General features: G+C 35.7%; 1 protein-coding gene across 2 annotated transcripts; it reads right to left on the bottom strand.

The window, feature by feature from the left end:
- Positions 1 to 1,332: 1,332 nt before the first annotated feature.
- SPON2 (spondin 2) lies at positions 1,333 to 8,957 on the bottom strand. 2 transcript variants are annotated; one of them, XM_027699934.1, is made up of 6 exons: positions 8,598 to 8,957; positions 7,569 to 7,801; positions 6,985 to 7,208; positions 6,526 to 6,717; positions 5,338 to 5,512; positions 1,333 to 3,299 (listed from the first exon to the last, which is right to left on the bottom strand). In XM_027699934.1, the coding sequence occupies exons 1-6, from the start codon at positions 8,756 to 8,758 to the stop codon at positions 3,121 to 3,123; spliced, it is 1,164 nt and encodes a 387-aa protein (XP_027555735.1). In that variant the 5' UTR covers positions 8,759 to 8,957; the 3' UTR covers positions 1,333 to 3,120. The 2 variants fall into 2 exon arrangements, with proteins under 2 accessions (XP_027555735.1, XP_027555734.1); XM_027699933.1 differs by having other exon boundaries at positions 2,273 to 3,299; positions 7,569 to 7,794; positions 8,592 to 8,895.
- Between the last annotated feature and the right edge of the window lie 7,374 nt (positions 8,958 to 16,331).

Raw genomic sequence — 16,331 nt, 5'->3', positions numbered from 1 at the left:
CATGGGGCATCCACAACTTCTCTGGGAAACTTGTTCAAGTGTCACACCATGCTCACAGTAAAGAATTTTTTTCCAAATATGTAACCTAAACCTGCTTTCTTTCTGTTTGAGCCCATTCTCCCTTTTTCTATCACTACAAATCCTTGTAAAGAGTCCTTTTCCATCTTTTTTGTTCTCAGTAATGAGGTACCTTATTCCATTATAGGAATTTAATTTGGTGTTGATTATTTCTGTAGGACCACAGTTTAATTCTGTGGTGACTTTTTGACTACTACACTTACCTTTAACCATGTTTTCCATTCTGCAATAATATCTGCCAAGGCATCAAAGCTGATCTTTCCTATAAAACATTCTTGAAAAGAATTGTCTTTACAAATCCATTTCAAGCTTCCTCCCAAAGTGCTTTCTGAGATTAGCTTAACTCAGGAATTAATTTGCCCATTTCCTTCCCTAAATCTCATGTTTTTAGGACCACAGCATCTTGGCTGCCAGCCATCTGTAACACTAGTTGTAAAGGAAAAGAAAGGAAGAGCTTCTCTATGCCTCTTCCTGGTCCCCAGATTTTTAAGAGAATTCCAAGACTGCAGAAAGTAAAAGCTACAAGGTCCTAACAGTATCCACACAGGGATAATGTACCTCACTAATCAGTTTAATAAAGATATATTATAAGAAATATGCTCCATCATTAGAATGTGCTTCACTCACTGTATCCATAGTCTTGCCAAGTAATGACTCCATGCCTGGGATTTGCAAAGGCAATACCTGGAATGATCTATGGGCAAACATTACATAACTACAAGGGCATCCTTAAAGAATGTCATATGTACCAAGGTCTCCTGAAGTCACAGCTTACAAAAAATCCCATATCCAGGTAACTGGCTGGATAGAAAACTTCTGCTTTTAAAGGAAGCTGCAGTGAATATTCGTGTACATAAACACTCTAAAGTAGCAAAGTTATATATCACTGACTGGAGTTTCCTGAAGTGTGTTGGCTTGTTATATATTCACTTCCCTTTCTACTCCACCACTCCCTCTCATCCTTTCTCCTTCAGTGTCCTTTGGGAAACTTTTGTCTCCAGGAGTTCGAGTAAACACTGGGACTTCTCCACTCTCAGTTCTTTTCTTGTAGGACTGAAATCCCAGATTCAGGTCATGTATACAATTGCAAAGGCAGATATTCTTTTACTGGACCTGACCCTCTATTTGCTCTGGGCACGTGAAGAAGCAAAACTCTAATGTTAAGAGAACTTCCAGGAATTTACCTCCAAGGATACCTGTGGTTTGTGGGTTTGTTTTTCCTAAGGCATTTAGGATTTAGACTTGAATCTGAGATCTGCCCAAAGCCTTTATTGAGCCTAATTTGTCACTCAACAATCAATAAATTTGAAATTAGTTCCTGTCCTCAGAGAGTATTTAAATATATACTTCGATGTACGCATAGGTTTTCTGAGACGATGGTAAATCTGTAAAAATATAGTAGTAAAAATGTAAAAATATAGTGTGACAGAAAACACAGAATGATTAACATTAATATAAAAAGAAGAAAGAAAAATATTGGTAGTTAACTAAACACAAAATAATGTAGTTACACTATTCCCATTATAGAGTGGAAACAGGGGAACCTGGAAAAAAACCAACCAGATATGATAAAAAGAGTAAGTGAAACAATTTTGAACAATGGGCAACAGTGGGAGTCTGAAGAATGAGAGATGTAGAGATTCCTACACTGAGCTCTGAAAACTGTGTTTAACATCATTTGGAGGAGCAACTAATTCTAGTGTCATAAACTTTCAAATTTATTTGGGTCTTTGCAAGATTTATCTCCTGGAAAGAAATACAGAGAACCTTTTGAATGTTTCAGCCCTGTGGAGAATGCAGTGTGCTCCCTTAAGGACGTGAGAAATTTTCTTGTATTTGGCATATTCCTAAAAGAACCTTCTCAAATCAACTCTCCTGTTCAATATCTGCGCTGTATATTTGTAAAACTGCAGTGTGCTGTAAAAGTTTTGTGAGCTGACTGCAAACTTATTTTGTTGAGTAAGTATTATTCCAAAATCCTTTTCCTGGTTGGTAGCCACAACTCTTCATAAGCCATATGTTACATTCATTTTATAACAGTTATTCGAGCATTAAAGCTTGCAGTCAGGAACACTTTCTGGCATGTTGTGTTTTGTTATCATTGTCTATACCTGAATTTTAGATACTATTAAAAAATTCTAAATTTTCTCGGTAAAAAGTGGAAAAAGAGCAAATAACAAATAGCAGCAACACATTTAAAGAAATGTGGACAATATTTACTGCATATATAAAGGTAATGATATAATTTACGTTATAGTCAACAGCATTTATTTTGAGATAGTTGTCTTATGAGTGACACACACCAACAATCAGTTTTTGAATCTCAGCTAACACATTTAATTCAGTTCAAAAGTTTTCTAGTAGTATCCACACTTCTATATCTTTCTAGTAATTTTGTTGGCTGAGTGTCCTCATGGCAGTTATTCTTCTCACTTTTGATAAAAAAAAAAGAAAAAGACATTTTCATATATTCGTAAGTCTCAAGACAAGTTTACTCACTTCCACTATTGTCTTAACCACGCTGCAAACATCTGGTCACTCTGACTTAGGTAAGTAGTTTCTGAAGAAATGCATGTTAAGCATATTTAGAAAGACAAGAAAAATGCCAATAAATTATAAAAACATAATTTAGATGAAAAAATTAATTTCTAGGTATAAATATCTGTAGATAATCAAATTACAGCATTTAAGAAGGCTATTAGTTTAGATGTTGTGATTGATTTTTATTCATGTGAAGTACGTTTCCAAATGTCTTCTTTTCTGCCACTAGAGGGTACTCGAAGAACTTACAGTGTATTGTAGGAAGGATTTATTTGGGGGTTTTTGGTCTGTAAGTGATCGAGTACTATTGACATACTAAACCTTAGAAATTTAACCCCCTAAAATCTTGACATTAAATAGCAACTTTCAAAACCACTCTTATACACCTTTTCATCAAAATAGTGCAGCATATCCAAATTCTAAAGAACACTGAGTGACATGTAGTTTAGATTTAAACTTATCCTACTTTTAAATTATCTAAGTTATTATCTTTTCTTTATTTCAGACACAGTTTTCTGGTTCACATGGCGTTTCTTCATCCAGATTTGGACAAGGTGTTCCATTATTGGCAGGCTGAAGAAGCACAAAACGAGTTCTGATCTTGGTCCCTGTTTCTCTGCAAACACCCCTGCAGAGTCCCCAGGAAGACCATTGAGAAACCTCACAGTCCAGGGGTGTTTCTGCAATACACACAACAAAAACGTAACTTTACATGAAGCTGTACTTGAGTCAAGTACACAGTTGGAAAAGCATTAAGGAATTATGATCAAATAGCATCCTTTCTTTTAGAAAAAATACATGTGATAATAATAAAATCCATATGTTGTCTCATAAATTAAAAAAAAGATCTGGTTTCATCTCCTAAACTTGTGGACAATGATATTATTGTTATTGCAATCTAGAGCATGTCTGAGGTATTATATCAGTAGTGCAGCATATTATCTATTGAACTGAAAATACAAAATTCCTTTAAAAGAAAACTACACTTAAAATAATTGCACTCAAAAGGTTGAATTAAAAAACATTTACTGTCAATTTTATAACTCATTTGTCTTTTAACGGCTTACTAAAAATGCTGGGATTAAAGCTTTTCTCTGGTTTGTTTGGGTATATTTATATTTCTTAGCTATTGTTCCAATAGTTGGTCATATCGAATTCCATTTTAATTTTGTTGCAATTTTGCTTCAGAAATAAAGTCCCATTTCTTACATTAAATCATCTTGCTATTGTTTAGTGTGTATACTACTCTCCCTTTTGCCAATAAAGATATTCTGTCACTGTAAGCTTTCTAATACTAAAAGGGGTTACAGTATAATTTGCCTCGAGAAAAGAAATTAGAAACTCTGAAGTACTTTGCACAATGTATGCTTCTGGTAAAAATATATCTCATAAAAATATCGGTGAGTATTCCTTAGCAGAATACATTAAAATATTGCTTGTCACAGGAAGTTGCATGAACACTTCCTGTTACAGCATTTGTGGGTAAAATAGGTGTGCACATCTTTAAATGCCACACTAAGTGTGTGACACCTGGTATAAATCTCTGGCATTACAGTGAACTCACCACTTCTGCTGTCATCACTCATTCCTGTTTCTAGAAGGCATGAGGGACACAACTTACCTCTGGTAATTAAATCTGTCTTTTTGATTCTGGAATATGTTTTTAAGCAGACTGATTTACTGGTTAGCGTACAATAAAGTGGAGATTTGTGATTAAAAATTAATTTTGAAATACCATGCTTTAAATGCATTGTTTTAAATTTATTCCCTAAAGAGGGCCAAATGTTCATTTTGAATGCTGTGGGACAGACATAACTGCAAATGAGATATGTAAACAGTCACTTTGAATGTGTCTTGTTTACTAACAGAAGTACATTAAACCACTATAAATTGATAAATACCTTTATTAAAGTAAAAATCACACATCAGTTGTGTAGAGAATGAGCTTTATTTTAGTGGCTGTGAGGTGTCCAGCACAGACCCATGCAATACTCAGACATTCTGGAGAAGCTCTTGGAACATAGCAACTCTTCTGGGAGTGCATTGCTCCCTTGGAGCTAATATTGGGTTTTAACCATACATTTTTTAATTCAGGGATTTGGAAATCACCCTTAAGACTGACTTGAGTCAGTAGTTTGCATATCTTCCTACCTGGTCAAGGTTATTAGCTAGTATTTTTAAGAAAATAAAAATGAGAATCTGATTTTTGTTGTCAGGATTTATGTTTCTATCGCAAATAAGTCCAAAACAATTGAATTATATCAATTTTTATTGCACATAACTGGCAAACCTTGTGATCCAGAAGGAGACAACAATAATAGTTCTTGGCTTCATCATGTAAAAACTTAAGGGTGAATATTTACTTCAAAGTTGCAAAGAGTTTTGGAACTCTGATTCTGATCAAGTGTCATTTGTTTCTCATAAAATTCACTGATCTACACTGATACAAAGGCTTGAGTAAGCTCTTACTGTGGATGCAACCCAATCCTTTGAACCACAGCTCAAATATGCAATCCCTCCCTTAGTCTTTCAGGAATTCTCTTTTATGTCAACTGGCTTGTTTTATTTCCCATGTGTGAGTCTGGAAACTATTCCTATGCAGATAGGAGAGTATTCTGCCTGATCACCTGTTTCATCCACATCACCTGCCAGATTTCCACATATTTCTGAGTGAATGAAAATAACAGAATTGAGAACATCAATGAACTAATCACTTACCTGAGACAGAGTCTATTATTTCATTGCTTTTGGCTGGAAGATTAATAAAAGGTGCAGAAAGACCCAGCTGGCTTTTCTTTATTTTCACCATTGTTACTTGAGCAATAGGTGGCAAAATTTTGAGTTTTGGATAATAAAATGAGTTTGCTGGGTGACTTGGAGAGGAGCAAGTGATCTGCAAAATTAAAAGGGGAATATTAACCAAATGACATCGTATTAGTAAGAAGATAACTGTAAAATCATGTTTATACATCATGCAAGTTTTTGGCAAGTTAATTGAGTACAACGAGTTTCTGTGAACCTCAGTTCTCATAACTATGCTGGCAGTCCTAGAATTTTTATGCAGAATTCTTTGAGACAGGGAACAATGAATTTCATCCACTTTGGATAGCAAACTGTGCTGGGAGGTACTGAAAACACAGTAATGTATGGAAGGTTTGATGGAAAGAACTGGCTGAGTATTAAATAATAATATTAGGTCTGCTGTCATATGGATATAGGAGGCCAAATGCATTGTTTTACAGATTCTCTGTACCTTTTCTCATTACTCATTAGCACAGTATTTGTCTCGGGGAAAACTGACCTTTAAGAAGGGATTACTGAATACCTATAGTATTCAAAACATTTGAATCAAAATCCTCTGTTCCCCACCATTTTTAAATGGCAAAAGCAAAGTTTGAGGCATATAGAGGATCAAATGAGCAAAAGAGATTGGGGTCATTGCAATAGCAGTGAAGTTCTTTGCTTTCCTTTAGGTCCTTTCCCTCAGATGCAAGTTTCAGGTTTCAGCAGTGCTTTCAACTGAACTCCTCCTCACATCAGTATTCACTACTAAGAATTTTCCTGTTTAGATACATATTTCATAATGTCAGGACTCTTGCGAGTATTTTTATTTTCTTGGTGCTTTAAGGATTGTTAAATGTCATCTAAAAACTGTCAGCTTTTCTATAAAGTTATTAAAATGTAGAGACAAGTTTTTGTGAACCATCTGCATCTACCTAATAAATTTCAAAGATACAGAAAATAAACAAAATCAGTAAGTTTATCAGCTGTGTAATAAATCCATGTGTAGAGAGCATCAGCATCCTAGATACTAAAATCAGTTTCACAATTATAGAATAGTTATCCTTTAAAGGGAAATATCAAAACATATCAGTATGAAGTGCTAAACTATGGAACAATACCTACCTCTTGAACTGTCTCCTGTGGAATAGTGGCAAAGTTTGGGGAGGAAAATGTGAAACCACTATCAGTTCCAGCATCATATGGATATAGATCTACTGACACTTCATCCATCCAGTGGTCTCCTTCACAGAGATTTAGGCTGTCAATACCCACAAACCAGTCAGGGCTTGGAACAATTCGTACAACAAATGAAACCTAATGAAACAAAATTATCCATCAGGATTGCATCACTCATTTTGGAATGCTTCAGCCCTGTTTACAGTAATTTTAAGTCAAAAATTCTGAAATAATTTCATTATGCTCTTCTACTTTATAGAAACTGTACAGTGCTCCCTGCAATGTGACATGCTTTCTCATAACTCTTTGCATTATATTGTTCCTACAAGTGAGAAGTCAAATATTTAATTTTGGGTGCTGGTGACATAAAATAAACTTTTGAAGTTAATATGCATGTTTACTTACTAAGGGATGTCTTGGATGCGCTTCTAATTCAGTAGAGGTTTGTCCTGTACCACTGGTAATTGCAGGAGCAGAGAAGATTCCATGTACACTCTGAATTTTCTCTCCAGCTTCTTCTATTTCTTTCATTAATACCCATGCTTCACCCTTTTCAGCAAAATCACGTACACCATTGCTGGCATATTCATTTTTTTTCCACATGCTGTAGTCAGAACTATGAGTAACACCTATTTGAGTGAATACATGGCACGACATAAAAGTCTGATTTACAATGTCCCTATTTCTTCATTTTCTCTGTTTTATTTCTGAGGTTAAAAAAAATGTGTATAAAATTGAGTGAACACTAAAACATTTGGCTTATCACTGTTTGTTTCAGCTGCAGCCAATTGAAAACAGAAGTCAATTGAAAACAGTTGCAGATTTTTGGAAAATATTGTGGATACTTCATTTTATGAATTTCATTCTTAATAACTTTGGCAATTTTTTCCTTTTCCATTAGTTATCTTAAATTTGACTATTAAGAAGAAAAAAACACCACGGAGGTCAAGAGATTTATCTGCTGTTAAAACTGTGCATACTTGACTTACCTAGCAGGGATGACCACTGTGCTGGGGGCCTGTAGAGTGGATACTGCTTAGGGAAAGCAGTCTGACTCCATTTCCCTATGAAGATTATCCTGTACTTAGCAAGTTCCTGTGCTGTGCAAATAGAATCATCCCCCACAGGCAAGCTGCTGGCATAACCTAGTATAGTTACAAGTACTGTCCAGATAACTTTACAGGAGCAGTAGACAAACATCAGGTTTTCCATTCCCTTCCACACAAAAAGAAAAAAAAAATCTGTTAGCCATATTAGTCACTCTAAATTCAAAATTAATAACAGTTGCCTAATAAAATCTAATGTAGCATCAGTTATAACCTAAAAGAAAGCAGATATCTGAAACAATAAAAATTTTTATGCTTCTAAAAGCATTACTATAATGCTTTCAGATTTGTAATTTCCATGCTATATAGAACAAATCTGTAACTTTACCTGGGACACGTGTTTCTAATGAAAATAGAAATATCTTATCCTTGTCCATAGTACTACCTCTGAGAAAAATCTGTTTCTGATTTTCTTTTGAAATCTGATTAGAGTCACATCTTGATTTAATTAGAGTAGCAACTGTTTCTGTGGAAAACATTAGTGGTGTATTTATTCTTCTAAAGATTAAATTGCAGGTTACTTTGCCAAAAGAAATGATTTATTTTAAATTTGTGTTCTACAAAGGCTGTTTTATAGCATAACATTTAAAGTCAAATACATTTCATATTTATATAAATTACTTAGCTGTCATAATGTGGATTAAAAATAGATTGTAATTCCTTTAGATTGTCTAAACTGCACAGTTCTAAAACCCAATATTTTTTAAAAGTTACTGTCATAGCTTGTGCAAATTTTGTTTTTAAATTAACATGGTAATTGCATCAGACTGTTGAACTCCAGCAATTGTTTAAAATAAGAGCCTTTCAACATGATTTTTAAATGTTTCTATCCTTTGAGAAAACTATACAAACATAACTAAATCTCTAATAATATATTAATTTGTAAAAATAGCTGTGAATACTCACTAAATATTCCTCTGGAGCACTGGTAGTGGGAGAGCACCTGCTTTTGCTGGCAGCTGAGTTGGTCTGCAAGAGAAGACAGTAGGAGTCTTGCTATTTATGCCTGAAGAGGGTCCCTTTGGTCCAACAATTATTGCAATCTTTAGACTTTCCAGGTTTGCAAAAATCATGCCATCTTCTTGTTTGCAATCTCTTTGGAAGGACTAGCAGAGGTTTCCTGTCCGTCAACTGGTTCAGGTTCCTTATCAGAAGACTGGGGTGCTGAAAAGACAAAATGCTTTTAAAAAATACCTTGGATTCTTAGTAACAGTTCGAGTTTTCTGGTGCCTTTACAGTTCTCTGCTCTTATTAATGCCTCCAAGCTATACAAATGAACTGATTCCAACACTGAAATAGTTCTGGTGAATACACTTTAAATGAGAAACATGTTTTCTTGTAAGTTTTATTGTCTGACAGATGCTCCTTCCAAACATTTACAGAGAGCTTGCTCACTCTCACACACCATATGTATGTGTTCAAATAAAAGGGGTGAGGCAGCTAAAAATGTCAAGAGGAAAAAAAAGTTACATTTCATAATTGCACATAGTGACACAGACTGTGTCTCCTGCAAATATGAATTAATTTAAAGTAGTACAGTGTACATTTTTGTGTTGTACAGACCGTGTGCTGGATGATGAAAGGGCTCTGTAACGTTGTGGTTTCTTTGGAAAGAGTGGTTTTGGGAAGCTTGGAGATTTTTCTTAGCTGTCTTCAGAGTGAAAACCTCAAATAAAAATCTTATTATTACAGTTAAATTATACGTCCTCTGTAGCACAGCACATATACTTACATCACTAAAACTATTTAAATTGTCTATGAAAAAATATGCATTATATAGTGACCCAATTAAAAATAATGTGTAATGTTTATTTTAAATTGTTTTCCCCATCACCTTTCAAATAAGGGAAAACAAGGGCTTTGTGCCATCCCTATAAGGTTCTTGGCTGATCAGCAAAGGAAGTTAAGTTCAAAATTTTACAGCGAACCATGAAGATAATATTGCATAGAGTTTGCTTTAGAAATTGTGAGGAATGTCACTTAAGTATTTCCACAGATCTCTAACATGATGGTACAGCACATGGGAAAAAAGCAAATAAGAGCAGTTATTTTTCAGATGAAACCCCCAGGCCATGACAGGTTAAGCACACAGCATATAGATGAAGTGACACACATTTGTCCACCAGGAGGGAGTTACCAAACATGTTAGAGCTTTGTGGCACTTTAACTGGAAACTTCCCTTCTGCCCCTCACCCGTGGTAAATCCAAGCCAGGAGGTGAATAAACTGGGATGCCTGAATGGAATTTCCATTGATTATTCTGCTGACAAAATGGAATCTCTTGCAAGTTTCAACATAGATGGAGACAGCACCTGTAGCCACAATTCCTCTCTATCTGGATAGCTTATGGGAATCCTGTAGGAGGTTAAGCCATCTATGAAGGGACATGCCCTTATTTCCAAAGTCTCTTCATCCTATGTTAATCTTATGTTTTCCATAATTGATTTCTGTTCCAGGAGCCAGACTACACTAAGAAAAAGAGCAAAGAGCCTTCATGCATACTTTTATACAAGTTATTTGAGTGTTTTTTGAAGGATGATATTTGAATCATATCCATCTCACTCCCTCCTATGCACAGAATTCCAGATCCACAGGTTTCTTAGAGATTTTAATTTAATAACGTCAGAAGGGGATGATCTTTCCAGCCCATGCAGTCTCTAGAAGAATTATACAAAGGTTTAAAAGTACATTGCTCAGAGCACTATTAGAAATACTTAAGGCTTACATATATATTGCTAAGCAGCTGTAAACTTCAGTAGGCTTTGTTGTTTATCACCACAATTACTGAGCCAGTGAAGTTCTCATGCTGAAACATACTGTGGCACTGCCAGGATGGCACTTAAAATGGGAACTAAGCAACTGGCTCTGGATCTGGCACAGAATTATGTAATATATCAGACTGGCCTTTTCCTTTCAAAGATAAATTACTGGCAAAAGGCACATCACCAGACTAGATTATTCTGGTTCCATGGCTACGTGTTATGAATGTATCCAGGAACAGGACAATACATGCAGGCTGCATAATTTGGCACTGGACTTTTCCTTGTTTACAGTGAGGGCTTTACTATGACAGATTTCTCAGGATTAAATTCTTCAGGACCTAGAGCCCCACTCTTACCTTTGTGGGATTTCTAATGAAATTGTTGGACAAAATACTGTAAATTTATTTAATTGTCCTCTCTCCCTACCTCCCATGGGTGAGGGAGAGAGGAAAGAAGAGAAAAAAAAACAAAACCTGCAGAGTAATGTTGTCAGAAAATACTAATTTGAGGATTCACAGTCTTATTTCTTTAAATAGAAACTGTGCTAAGTGTAATCAGTCTCTGACATTGTGAAGGACATCAAAACACCAAATGTATCTCGTAGATGGGAAGGAAAAAAAAAACAGAAAAAAATTTCTACTCAATGAATTACTTTCATGACTGAGAACCACAGATGCCAAATTTCTGTGGGCCAGCAGTTAGAGAAAAAAATTGCTGTGGGATCAGAACCTATGCTTGCGTTCCTTCTTCAGTTTGTATGTCCCATTAGGAAGCTGCTGAAAACTCATGGAAAACTGGAAAAAACCCCTTTCCGTTTAGAACATATTTTTCTTTCTTTTTTACAGGAAAACAGCTTTTGTTTTTCAAGTTTGCGTCTCTTCAGGTACAGGTATTTTCTATCCACATATGTACCTCTACAGACCCCGGATGCTGCAGGGATTAGGCATACAAAGCTTGTTTTACATAAGCAACTGTGCCAAAATGTGCCTTGGGTTTAGTTTTGCTTGCAGAAGTGTGCAACTTCTGCTGTTTCTTGTCAACAAGACAACAGTTTTACAGTTCTTGCAGTCTTTACCAAGATTCAGAGGATGAAAACTGGAAAGCACAAAACAAAAAGGATGTCCAGATATTACTGGTTTTTAAATAACAGTCATAACCTTCTCTACAATATTCTGTATTTTTCTAACAAGAATACTTAAAGAAAGGAGAAAACTAGAGAAAAAAATCTACTTAAAAATACAGTGGTATCATCAATATCATGTTGGCTCTGGTATCATTTGCTCTGTACAAAAACACTTACTTGAACATGTTTAGGCTATCACACAGGAATATATCACATTAAAAGGTGTAAATTCCATTTTGATTAGTCAGAGAATAATTTAGTCCTTTTTCTGGTAAGCAAGCAGATTGCCATGATTAGTTATGACTTTTCTATTAAACTATAGGATTAAGACAAAGGAAATTTTACCAAAGTGATTTTTCTGAAGTTAGTTTGCCCACCTTTACTCAAAACAGAAGGTCCAGAAATTTTGTATTTATATTCCTGAGGTATTACCACACATTACAATTTTGCTAAAACAATTTCCATTTTTCTGAAAAGGAGTATATGTGCAACTTTAATATTCACAGGCTGTTTAATATGCTTATGACTACCTAGAATCTCTTTGTCTACCAAGAAAAACACAACATTGTGTTACTTAAGAAGGATTATACAGTCATACTTTCTTTCCTGTAGTTACCATGGCAATGCCAAAGGTTTACATTCAGTCAAAACCCTCTGAGCACTAAGTTGTAAAATCTCAGCACCAGAGCGGCAAACAGCAGAATATTTTATGATGGAGAAATTGCGGTGCTGGTTTGGAAGTGTTCATAAAATAAAGAATTTTATATAGGAAAATAAAGTATTCCTGATATTGGATTGTACAACAGTAGCGAGGGCAGCTTTAATCTTCATTAACCTTTTGGAATAAAAATTTAATTTGCAGATTAAGGCACCTAAAGTAAGGTCAAACATGCAAACTGGATATGTAAACTGCCACTATAGATAATGGAAGTTTGGTCATTTTAGTTGATAGAATCTAGAGAACGGTTCAGCTCACCCTTTAATTCATACTGGTACTTGACCAAATTAATAGCTCATGAGTAGTTCTCTGGTCTCCAATATATTGATAAGGTCTCCATTGATCCTAGCTCTCATGAAAGCATCTGCACCTAAGTAACAGTTTCAAGTATCTCCATCTTTATTCAGGGCTCACTGAGAATTCAAGCCAAGATAAAGAAAAGGACAAGGAAAAATACCAGTCTCCTTGACCACAATGACACTGATCAGCAACAAAAAGCGCTTTGATCATCCTCTACATTCTTCTGTCAGTTGTATTTGAGTAACTTCTGGTACTGAGAAACCTAGGCCAGCCCTAGCTAACCAAGTCAAGGTTCCCTATGACAAGGACCAGAGATTATGCTTCTCTTTCAGCTTCTTCCTCTACCCACAGCTTAGGTTCACTCAACCTGTTCAAAAATAGCAAATATATCATCTTTTCTGCTTTCAAAGGCATTTTTCAGGAAGATCCTGGAATATCACCCATTTCTGCATCACAGCTTCTTATTTTCTCCTCCTTTACACCAGTAAAAATTGTCTTGTTTCCAGAGGGGTTTACAGCAGGATATTGGAGAAGGAATTCATGCTGTCTTTTATTCCACCAAAACTGCACATATCTGAGGGAAAAAAGACCAGCTTCTTTGATTTGTTCATCAGATATTCTGAGCTGTGGATGAGGGTCAGCTTTCAGAGCACTGTGTTAACCTGTGGCATGCCTACACCAGCAGTTTTAGCTCACTGGACTGTACACCCTGCATGACTTAACAGAACTCTGAAACAAGCTGAATGTTTACAAGATGCTGAAGGCAAACCTTGCAGACCTGAGATGGACACTTGAAGGAATCTCTGCTTTTAAGTTTACTTCAGATATTTTCAGGAAAACCTTTTAACTGAAAGAAAGAATCTAGTGTGTATTGCACTATAGTTTCATTAGAGTAGAAGGCAGAATATTTTTGTGGAATTTCACACACACACACAATGTAAACAAAAAAGAAAAGTGTTTTGTTTACCATATATTTCATTCCATCATTCTTCAGTAAGATTGAGTAGACAGCCTGTGTAGAAATCCCTGTGGTTATTTCAATATGGCATTTTACGAGTTTTAGTTTCTTATTCCCCTGTTTGTAATGTAAAGGATTGTAGGATTTTTTGGTGGACCTCATTCTTTTCACATGCTTTTGTTGCTAGTGGAATTGTCATTACTTGTAAACCTCAGTTGTTAATAAATTCAATAGTTTTCTACTACATAATAGAGAATATTTAATATGGCTCTCTGTACAAAGGTTTAAGAAGAGAGCTGAAAACTGGCTATGGAAACAAGGAACAAAACTACAGCAGCACAACTAAAAGAATAAAAATTAATTCTCATTGTTGTGAAAAATATGGATTGCATCTTCCAACAAGTCCAATCTTCCTATTATGTCATTCACTTAATTTCTAAAGTGACATGAACCTGTGCCATTAACATTTGTACTCTTGTTTGCCATTGAATTTCCACTGGAAAAAGATTTAAACACTAGAAAGCTACTTTTCAGAGTGTTGACCAATTTGATGCTTTCTTTGCCTTGTAGAAATGTCAGTCCTTTATCTCTGTGGCAACACTACAGAAGGCCACCAAATTATATTTCTAAAATAGTCACCATCAAGGCCTCTCTTTGCTTATATTATGTCCTGCTTCACAGTCAGTTTTGTTGATTTATCTTGGGGTTTTTTTTAGAAGTCTTAAATCTATTAAATGCTTGCTGTGGAGTTGTTAGAGTTGCATCTTTAATTCATGTGAATAATGAGGTACTGAAAAAAATGAATTGGTCTTTTCTGGGAAGTCATCCATATATCATAGTTTGCACATGACTCTAATTCAGTAAAAGATCCATTAGTTGCCACCATAGCACATTATCTTTTTCCCACACCAAAACTGGTGAGGAGTCAATGTAGAATAGGAGTGACATTGGAATGAAGAGTTGTGGCCCACTGGCAGAGTGACACCACATTTTGGGGGCCAAGATACATTTTTTTACCTTCTGCCATGGAAATTCTATAGGAAAATCAGTAAAACTTTCCTGTTTATAGATATAATTCTATCATCATTCCTAAGGTTGATTATAAATAGGATCTAATGACACTAAGAAAAACTAGGAATTTCCAGTTTAATGACAGATGATAAATAATAGGTTATATCGTTCAAGGGCATAAGAAGATCTTATAGTACAGACCTCAAGCACTGGCAGTGTTACCTTCAGCGTTTGTTAGACCTCATCTAGAATTTTGTCTCTGGTATTCCAACCCCACTTAAACTCCATGCAAGAAAGACACTGATAAACTTGAGTGAGCTCATTGGATAGTGAGCAAGTTTTGTTCAGCCTGGAGAAGGGAAGGTGACCAAAGGAGCCTGAGAGGAGCCTTCCAGTGCCTGTAAGGAGATCACCAGAATGAAGGTGGATGCTTCATAGTGGCGGACACTGGGAGGATAAATGGCAATGGGCAGACAGTGAGGCAAGAGAGATTCAAACTGAGTATAAGGAAAAATGTTTTCACCATCATAACAGTCAAGCAGTGGGACAGTTGGGCCAAAGATGCAGGGCAGTCTCCCTCCTTGGAGACTTTAAGATGAGATTGGATAAAGCCATGAGCAGACTGATTGAATCTCAAAGCTGACCCTGCTTTGAGTAGGAGATTGGATGAGAGACCTCCTGACGTCCCTCATAACCTCAACTATCCTGTGATCTCATATCATGAAGAAAATTTCTTTCTGATAGTATTTCAATGCTTTGGGTAATGGCAAGAAATTCTCACCTGTCTAATAATCTCATAGGCCCTGCCCACATATGGGATTTCTCTTTCATAAGTAATAAAGGGAATATAATTGCAAAATTAAGGTTTGCAGAGGAGGGGAATGTAGAGCTGATGACATGAATACGTCTATGCCATACAATGGAATTCAGTGCAGAATTCCTTGAGTTAGCATGAACCAATTTCTCTCCAAAACTCAAGATACTACAGTTAAATAAACATGGAGAATATGGAGCTGACTGAGAGATGGGATCTATAGATTCAGAAACAGAGGGTTACAAACACAGTTATGTTTCTTTTGGATTCTGAGGAAAGCCCTTTCATCATCTGCACATTGTTCAATGACAGCAGCTTCCACAGAAGTGTTGGTGTGCTTGTAGAGGATCTCTGGTTGAAACACAAATAACACTAAATTCATGCCCACAGAGAGTTTATTACGGGAACTTTCAAGTCTTTTGTGACCTCCTCACAATAAGCAACCAGGCTTTTTTTTTTTACAGACTTTTATAAATGTCATGAAATCAACCCCCGTCAAATGGGTAATCTTAATTAACAATACTCCTATCATTATGCTGTCAGCCATCCTCATTTAAACCATTTGGAAGGTTATCATAGATATATTGTGTTGCATATAGAAATATTCGTTTTATTACTTGTCTATACATGTATGCCCCAGTGCACAGAAATAAACTTTCAACAGAATTACCCACCCTGACAGCAGAAAAAAAAGTATCTTTCATGACACACATACTTGAGAGCACAGAAGGTTTTAAAAGTAATTTTGAGCATGAGAAACAAGAGTGTTATTATGTAAGACATTATTGTTTCTGACCACAGGCCAATATCACTTGTCTATAACAAAAAACTTGGTCTTCTCCAGAAATAATGAATGAAATGTTCTATTCACCCTTTGGTTCTCAACAAAACTCAGGGGAATGTGAACTGTAAGAACAAATATTTTCTAAGTCAGTATTTTTGCCAACATTGAATTAAGTGA

The sequence above is a fragment of the Neopelma chrysocephalum genome, unplaced genomic scaffold (assembly GCF_003984885.1).
Source record: "Neopelma chrysocephalum unplaced genomic scaffold, ASM398488v2 Primary Assembly neopelma1_142, whole genome shotgun sequence".
In the NCBI taxonomy this organism is placed as follows: Eukaryota; Metazoa; Chordata; class Aves; order Passeriformes; family Pipridae; genus Neopelma; species Neopelma chrysocephalum.
This window is presented reverse-complemented; position numbering and strand designations above follow the sequence as displayed.

Excerpts from the sequence above, each read along its gene's own strand:
- SPON2 (XM_027699934.1), bottom strand. The coding sequence starts at position 8,758 with ATGATTTTTGCAAACCTGGAAAGTCTAAAGATTGCAATAATTGTTGGA. Across the intron at positions 7,209-7,568 it reads ACAGTGGTCATCCCTGCTAG|GTGTTACTCATAGTTCTGAC; the intron begins GTAAGTCAAGTA and ends TCACTCAAATAG. Across the intron at positions 6,718-6,984 it reads CGCATCCAAGACATCCCTTA|GTTTCATTTGTTGTACGAAT; the intron begins GTAAGTAAACAT and ends TTGTTTCATTAG.